The sequence below is a fragment of the Kryptolebias marmoratus genome, linkage group LG12 (assembly GCF_001649575.2).
Source record: "Kryptolebias marmoratus isolate JLee-2015 linkage group LG12, ASM164957v2, whole genome shotgun sequence".
NCBI lineage: Eukaryota > Metazoa > Chordata > Actinopteri > Cyprinodontiformes > Rivulidae > Kryptolebias > Kryptolebias marmoratus.
The window spans coordinates 24,426,693-24,435,415 of record NC_051441.1 but is presented as its reverse complement, the minus strand read 5'-3'; the positions used below and the strand labels follow the sequence as shown (position 1 = coordinate 24,435,415).

The 8,723-nt window shown below is 39.3% G+C and overlaps 1 protein-coding gene across 4 annotated transcripts in view; it reads left to right on the top strand.

Moving 5' to 3' along the window:
• Positions 1-4,943, top strand: part of ap2a1 (adaptor related protein complex 2 subunit alpha 1) — a 36,347-nt gene extending 31,404 nt beyond the window's left edge. For all 4 annotated transcript variants that reach the window (XM_037978598.1, XM_037978601.1, XM_037978600.1 and 1 more), the window contains 4 exons: positions 1,296-1,412; positions 2,092-2,161; positions 2,858-2,992; positions 3,412-4,943. In XM_037978598.1, coding sequence (XP_037834526.1) covers positions 1,296-1,412; positions 2,092-2,161; positions 2,858-2,992; positions 3,412-3,489 — 400 coding nt within the window. In that variant the 3' untranslated portion in view covers positions 3,490-4,943. The remainder of the gene's footprint in view (positions 1-1,295; positions 1,413-2,091; positions 2,162-2,857; positions 2,993-3,411) is intronic.
• Positions 4,944-8,723: the final 3,780 nt, after the last annotated feature.

The window sequence follows — 8,723 nt, the reverse complement described above, 5'->3', positions numbered from 1 at the left end:
GACTCTCGTTCATGCATTTGTCTCCTCCAGGCTCGATTATTGCAACTCTCTGTTTGTTGGAATCCATAAAAAACATCTTCAGAAGCTCCAATACATTCAAAACAGTGCAGCCAGGATTCTTTTGAGGGCCCGCAAATCTGCCCATATTACACCTCTCCTGCATGATCTTCACTGGCTTCCTATCAAGTGCAGGATTCAGTACAAAATCGCGCTCATCACCCATCAGTGTTTAAATGGGACCTCACCGGATTATTTGAAGGACCTTCTCATTCCTCACTCATCCACCAGATCTCTACGATCACAAAACTGTAACTTCCTTCACCTTCCTCGCTCCAGATTGAAGTCCATGGGAGATCGGGCTTTTGCTGTCGCTGCCCCCCGGCTCTGGAACTCTCTCCCAGATTATTTGAGAGCTCCCCAACCATTGATTGATTTTAAAAGAGGCTTGAAGACTTTTTTTATTTAAGCAAGCCTATTCTGCCTCTACATGTTTTTTATGATGTTGTTTTTATCTCTGATTTTATGTTTTTATTTATTTATTTTTTTTTATGATCTTGTTTTTATCTTTGATTTCAATTGCACTGTGTAGCACTTTGAGATTTTTGTTAATGAAAAGTGCGGTATAAATTGGATTTATTATTATTATTATAATCGGTTACATTGATTTTGTTGAATAATCGCGACAGCCTTCCTCATCAGTGAAAGGTTAACCTCTTGGAAATTTTCTGCCAGATCTGATTCGTAGTTGACCTGATCAGAAACTAATTGTCTACCTCGTTCACTGCCCTTCATTCTCACCTCACTCTGCCTCTGGTAAGAGGTGTTTAGAAAGCTTCAGTTTAGACGATATCAGCGTCTGCGCTTATAAATCCTTATTACCTATAAGGAATAGGATATGATACACTTGTTTCTTTAATATTTAATGTAACATTGTTACTTCTGCCAAATAGGTTACATTTTTATTAGTATTTGTTGGTTTGTCTGTCTGTTAGCAAGATTACTTAAGAACTAATGAACAGATTTGATAAAGTTTTCAGGAAATGTTGAGGTTGTCACAACAAACAGTGACATTTTGGTGGTGATCCAGATCTGACTTTTTCTTTTTTTGATGTTGCTGTGGCTTGTGGTTGTGCTCTGAGTTTTAACTGGGTTTAACCCTCCAGCGTGTGAAAGTAAACTACGTTATAATAAAACCTCTGGCTGGTATTGGTGACTGGAGAAGTGGATCTTGCACCGAATGAACAAATATCGAAAAACACGCAGACACATTTCTAAACTTTGTGTTGTTATGACAGATATGGAGGAGCGCTGCAGAACCTGTCACTCAAATTGCCCGTCACCATCAACAAGTTCTTCCAGCCAACTGAGATGTCCTCACAAGACTTCTTCCAGCGCTGGAAACAGCTGAGCCAGTAAGTGTGGGTTTTTATTACATCGTATACCTTGTGCCATGCCAAGCAGCCAAGTAAAGTTTTCTCTTTTATTGGTCTCACTTAGTTCTGTAAGTTTATAAATCATGTTAAAAAATTATTTAAATTGGAGTTTGGATTTTTCTTCTGTTTTTATTTTTATTGCATTAAGCTCTATCAATACCACAACTTCAGAAAATATTCATATTTGTCTGGTCTCCTGCAGCCTTATGTGCCCTCTAGATCACTTAGATAAAGTGTCCGTTTGTGTTTAGTTGTCCCAAGAGCCAGGCTGGTCCACAGAGGTGATTGGGCGTTTTCAGTGGTAGCTCCTAAACTGTGGAACCAGCTGCCCCTTCATATTAGACAGGCTTTAACTCTTTGTGTGTTTAAATCTCCTCTTAAAACACATTTATATTCACTGGCTTTTAATACACTGTGAGAATTGTAATGATATTGTATCTTGTATACTGTTTGTATTGAAAGCTTATGTGTGCACCACTTTGGCCAACGACAGTTGTTTTTAAATATGCTATATAAATAAATTTAATTTGATTTAAATCCTGGGAAACACTAATGACACAGAAGATTTTTACTGCAGTTTGTGATAAACTTTGCCGGTGGGACTTAACTCTAAAAGAAACTTTTTACGGTTTTCATTTTTCTGCGTGTCTCTCCTCAGGCCTCAGCAAGAAGCACAAAAGATATTCAAGGCTAACCACGGTATGGACACTGAAGTCATCAAGGCAAAGGTAAACGTCATTTACAATCTTATTTATCCGGGATTCACCTGACACTATGTCCACTTTTTAATAGTCATATATAAATATTCGGTTGCTGGAGCAAATCAAATGTTCCTGAAATATTTTTGGGTTAAAAATTTGTGGAGAAAAAATCAAGAAGAAGAAGAAGAAACAATTTGAGGAGTAGCATTAGCAATGTGGCGGAACATTTCGGGAGTTAAGCGGGTGGCAGACAACAAAAATGTTTTTCAAGAGTAGTTGAGGGAAGAACCGAAAGTTAAACAACGTTTTTTTTAACTAAATCAATGACGTCGGTCAGTGTGAAAATTTTAATTTACACCCCTGGATGTAAATCTACAGCTGGTTAACATTTTGGAGTCAACCCAACTCAAGATGGCCACCACATCCAGCTGACCTTAAAAACACAAATGACTATAATTCAGTCTGTTTTACAGATATTAGCAAAAACTTGCTGTGATAGTAGCAGAGTCATTCACAACACATGTGATGGTTTGTGATATCACATCAGATTGTGCATAACTTTATTTTCTAGGTCTGACCAAAACAGAGACAACTCTGTTTGCTCAGCATAAAATTATCTTAATCTAAAACTGCCATGACAGGCAGTGGGCTATATGCCTTCAGTCAAGAAATGCTAGGCCTTTGTTTTCTATTTTGTGATGTGTGTATTCTGTTTGCACTTAGCTGCTGGGATTAGGAATGGCCCTGCTAGACAATGTTGATCCAAATCCAGAGAACTACGTATGTGCTGGAGTGATCCAGACCAAAAGCCAACAGGTTGGCTGTCTGCTCAGACTGGAGCCAAACGCACAGGCACAGGTACGAGTCGCTACAAAGTCAAACACACAGACACTGGTAAGCAGGTTTTTAATTGCACTGTGCAGCAACGACTCTGCTGACTCTCCTAAAGTGACAGCACAGATTGACAAAATTCATTTTTGACATTTGATTTGATTTGATTCAGAATTGTCCATATCTATGATGCATCTAAAAACAGTTTTTACCCCATTCCTAATTTTTATTTTATTGAAGCATTTCTGTCACCCAGAATTAGAAGATCTGTGGCTGACTCACCCACACAGCCCAGTACCAATAAACCATACATTTAAACCACTCCATGTGGATTTTATATGGCCTCATCAGGTGCTTTCTTCTTGTCACCACTGATCTCAAACTTTGTTCACAAAGCTTCTGATGGCTTGCCTGTTTTTAATTCATTTCTTCTACCTCCCTTGCAGATGTATCGTCTGACTCTGCGCTGCAGCAAAGACTCTGTGTCCAGGCGTCTCTGTGAGCTGCTGGCCCAGCAGTTCTAGAGTCCAGACCTCTACAGGGACCAGTTCTCCCACCATCCCTACCTGCAACCTGTCCTTCCAGCCCTCCTGCCACACCTCTCCTCCTCCCTCCAACAATAAAAAGAAAAAAAAGAAATAAGGTTTAACTTACATAAGGGAAAACAGCTGCTGCTAGCAGCAGCAATATTATTGTCCTTCTTATCCCAGATTCTGATTCCAGTTCATCTTCTACTTGTTTATTAACACAATGTTTTTGTTGGTTTACCTGTGTAACTGGTGTGTGTGTGTCTGTCCCATGGTTGTGCTGGGCTCTCATCCTGATTGATCTGAGTGTGAGAGATTAAATTTGTCGAACATTCCTTGAAGTTGAATGGGAGAAGCTTTTAAATGCGTGCACATTACCCCAGTCCCACCGCCCACCCCCACAGGTCTCCCCATAGTGGGATCCACTGTTTTAGGGTTCCTCAAACATTCCTGATGAAAATGCACTTAGGTTTCGAGCTCCTGGTTGCTTCTCTCCCCCCCCATGAAGGCCTGCAGTGAGTAACCCTTTGTTTCAATCAGCTTGTTGTTGTTGTTTATGTAAATATGTGCCAGTAAATCACTTTATTATTCCTGCTGTTCTTGTTGAGAGTGCTGTTGATGATCTAATCCACGCCACTCAGGTAGAAGGATGGCACAGAACAGACACTAAATACAGAGACGGAAACAGAACAGTGTCCAAACTGGCCCATTCGCTGCTTCTGTTGTAGCTCCAGGTGTGTCACTGAAAGTGTCACTGAGACATCGGCAGGCCCTCTCGTTCTCATTACTGCTGTCTTATTCTTGTAAAACTGGAACTTTCCACTTTATTTTCATTATCTAAGCAGGTTTTTAAGTGCTTCTTCTCATGAGACGTACGCAAAGGTGAGGACAAGATGGTTGCTTATTTACAGCTTTTCAGTGAGCAGGGAGGACTGTTTTCATACCTCCACATTCCTGCCTCTCCTGCACAATACAATGGAATAGATTAGCAGAAAGAAATTTAATGTAGAGGCAAACCACTACAGTAAAGGTTTCAGTTCATATATCTGCAGCTTTGTAACTTTTCCCCGGGGGCTTCTTGTCACATACAAGCACTGAAGCTGTAGGAGGACAGGATGTGAGACGCCCAGATGTCCATTACAACTACAGGGGACTCTGAGTGTGTGTGTGTGTGAAAACAGGTGAAGCCTAAAGACATTTCTAATACATGGTTGCATTGCATTCTGTGGCTGCACTGCGGTCACAGGACATTTGAACTTTGTAGTGAAAAATTTAGTAATTTTGTGTGCGTGCGTGCGCGCGTGTGTGTGTGTCTGTCTGTCTGTCTATGCAGTATCCACTAGCTAATGCAGCCTCATGTATCGGTGTTAAGAAGCTGTCCAATACCTGTGTTAGAATTAAGATTTACTCTGTATTGAAAAATGTGAAGTAAAACTATGCCATATATCTGATATGAGCCTCCTGTTCTTTGTTACACAGATGCGAATGGGTAGTCGGTGTGATATAAGAACCGTTCTTTTCTTCATCTTAAGTGCTTAAAACAGAAAAAACAAAACATTCTTACTCTTAAATGGATATTTCAGTCATTGAAAAGTGGGATTATGTGACAATGTTTTGAACAATTAAATTACCCGTTGTAGAAATCCCTTGAATGACCTCAGTTTGGGGAAATATAGTTAAATTGTGACAGAACAGATGAGCTAACCTGAACGCAGCCAAGACCAAAGTGGACCACTGCCATCTTGAAACAACTTCAATCTACAGAGTTTCATAGCTGTTCATATAAACGCCATTTTATAAGCTACAGTCAATTTCTCAATACTGTTTTTATCGGCTGCTGCTAAAGATAAAAGTGCAATAATATAAGTAATTGTTGGATGTACATCTACAGCTGAATAACTTTTGAAACTAACTAAATTAAAGATGGCTACCACAAGGAATTCACATTTCTTAGCCCAAAAATAGCTACAATTTCAGGTAAATTTTCTGATATTTAACATTAATTTTGTGGTAGTAGCTGAGAGTTGTCCCAACATGCTGAGTGTGACCCACCAAACTAGAGAAACTGAAATGGTCAGCAAATCCATGCTAATTAGATTTTGTGCCACCATCTTGAGAAGCATTACTTGTAGTTATGTGGCTGTACGTAGATTCTGCCAGAATAGCAGCAGACCATAAATCATTGGATTTCAAAATCTTGAACTTGTTTTTGAAATCCAATGATTTGCCATTAATGAGTATAATTATCAGGGCAAGCACTTCAAAGAATATATTACATTTCATCTAAGAGCATTAGTTCATATTCTTATTAGTTCATAAATCATTAAAAATGTGTTTGTGAGTGTTTTTTAGAATGTGCTGATCTGATAAGATTGTCACGCACAACTGTTTCTAGGGTTTATAGTGACTCATCAGACCAGGCAATGTTTTTTCTAATCTCTCATTGTCCAATTTTGGTGAGCCTGTGCAAAATGTCACCTCAGTTTCCTGTTTTCAGTTGACAGGAGTGGCACCCGCTGTGGTGTGCAGCTGCTGCATCATTCTTGACACAAGAGCTCGACCCTTGCTGTTATATGTTATATAGGAAACTTGGATACTAACCAACCTGAGTGCAAGGACCAGAGTGGTAAAAAACATTCAACCGATGCTTCCTCCAAGACTGTGGTAACACACCCAGCTGATACAACTGCTGAAACAGCTTCAAACTGAATGTAACACTTTGCTCTCTGTACTGAAGGTTTGTCTGAAGATACAGAAAGGGCTCATACTACAAGGTTCACCGGTGGATGATGATGTACTAAGATTTGAGGATTCAAATTGTTAATTGTCATTTGCACAGCTGGAAACATGTTCCCTGAGCAATGAACTTATTTCTTTGCTTTCCACAGCAAAGTCTAGAAGCCAGTCACGGAGTGTGGGGCACTGGCCAACTGTTGACAGTTTTCCAACCTGACCTTGAAATGGGGGGGAAAAAAAAACTTGCTTTGCAGCAGATCTAAAGTCAACCACCATATTCACTGGCGAGGGCATTTGTGCCCTCACATTGCATTGGAACAACAGAACACTTGTTCCTAGTGATACCTTATCTGCCAAATTGTTAACGTTGGCAGTGACATTTTAGTTTGACTTGGTGTGCAAGTGGACATCCTTCACAACGTTGTGTGGTCCCTAACAATGACCTACGAATCATCCTTTTCCTGATCTTGAGGGTCTCAAATCAGATGATTCACGTTGCCAACAGTCAACATGTCACTATAAACGCCTACAAATGAGATGCACCAGTGCACATCCACAGGCTGGCAGCCATGGTCTTGACTACCCTCAGGCCTTCTTCCAACCAGTTCCACTGTACTTTAAACAAGGACTTTCTTTAGCAGCTACACCTATATTGAGCCTAGACTCCAGATCTGTATTTTTTTATATGCTCATCCTTAGAACATATTATGTTATAGTGCCGTTCGTCTGTCCATCTGTTTATGGACTATTTCTTGTCTGAGCTCTAAATGGATAATTCTGCCATCCTGGAACAAATTGACCAGGCTGTGGAACAGGCTGATGCTCTCAGCAATGACAAAGAACACAAAAAATTGCACTTTAAGTACACTCGCTGTCAACTCTATGGACAAATAGAGTGCAAGTGCAAATACTGTACCAACATTTACTAACACACCACCCACTTTTGTATGGCAGTACATAATTCCCACTGGCATCCTATAAACCTGTCCAGGAAATAATCAGTAACCTTTTGGAAAAAAGTATAATCAACAGTACTTACTCCTGTCCCAGGGACCTCCATCACCAGTACTTCGATCAGAACCTCTACAAAGATATGATCACTGCTTACGCTGATGGCTATTCATTTCATCACAACACCAAACTCAGTACAGGTGTTGGCATTGTCTGGTTCCACACTGGCCCACATGACTCTCAAAGTTTCCAGTTGGGCCCACAAACATCACCATATGCAGAAACTGAAGTTCTTCTCATAATTTTGCAACTTGCTGTAGGGCGCGACATTTGTACTTTGGGCATCTGTACTGATTATGTTTGTCTCGTTTTTTTCTTGCCATTTTGCTTCAAAGAAACAAAACGTGTTCCTAACTGCGAACAACAAACCTGTTAAACATAGAGAACTTTTCATGACATGTGACAACTTGGTGACATCCAATAATATGCAGATATATTGGGAAAAGGGAAGAGGTCACTCAAGTATACCGAAACAAGACAACTGAATGATCTAACAGGTTCATTAGCCACTAAAGGAGCCATAGGTGGAACATCATGGTCATTCAACCCTTCAAAGATGCCTGTTGATGTTCCAGAAACTTCCATTCCTGCAGTCTGTGCAGTCTCTTGATCACAAGCCACTATTTAATTCATGCATAGTGGTCACTACAGTGGACAGATATTTATGCCATTTTCTTGCATTTTGAGTTTTAATGTTATAAGACCACTAAAGTGGACACTAGTGCATCATACAATACACTGCCCTATATTGGCCATCCACTGCAACAAAATTTTCTCAAATCCAAGATGGCGGACAGACAGCAAAGAACGATGAGCAGCCCAGCAATATCCTTTCAGTCCTTCTATAGTTGAAGACCCTTGCAGTTAAAAATTTGGTAACATGAAGTAAAAACTAAAGAAATATACTCTTGATATATTTTCCAAATATTAACTTTATATTGGGGGAAAAATATAACTGACCACCTGTCCACTAAATTGGACATCATGCATCAGTGGCTATATTTTAGCAGCAAATCATACTACGTATTACTCTGACTGTTGTTCTAGAATACGCACGATCTGCAGCAAGTGTTTTGGCAGAAAATAAACTGACTTACATTTTTGTAAATAACTTGAAGATTTTGTAAGTGATCTAAAGTGCATTGTTGCCATTATCTGAGTAACAAGTAAGATTTATATATTTTTTGGATGTTTTCTGCTTTGATTGCGATCATAAATCAGTCATTATCACGATAAATTGGCCTTCTATATAAAAACCTTCAGTGTCAAAGTGAAACTAAAGTGCTACAGACTATTGCCAAATAAATAAAAAAAATCTGTAAAATACAGGTGCTGGTCATAAAATTAGAATATCATGAAAAAGTAGATTGATTTCAGTAATTCTATTTAAAAAGTGAAACTTGTATATTATATTCATACATTACATACAAACTCATATATTTCAAATGTTTATTTCGTTTAATTTTGATGATTACAAATGACAA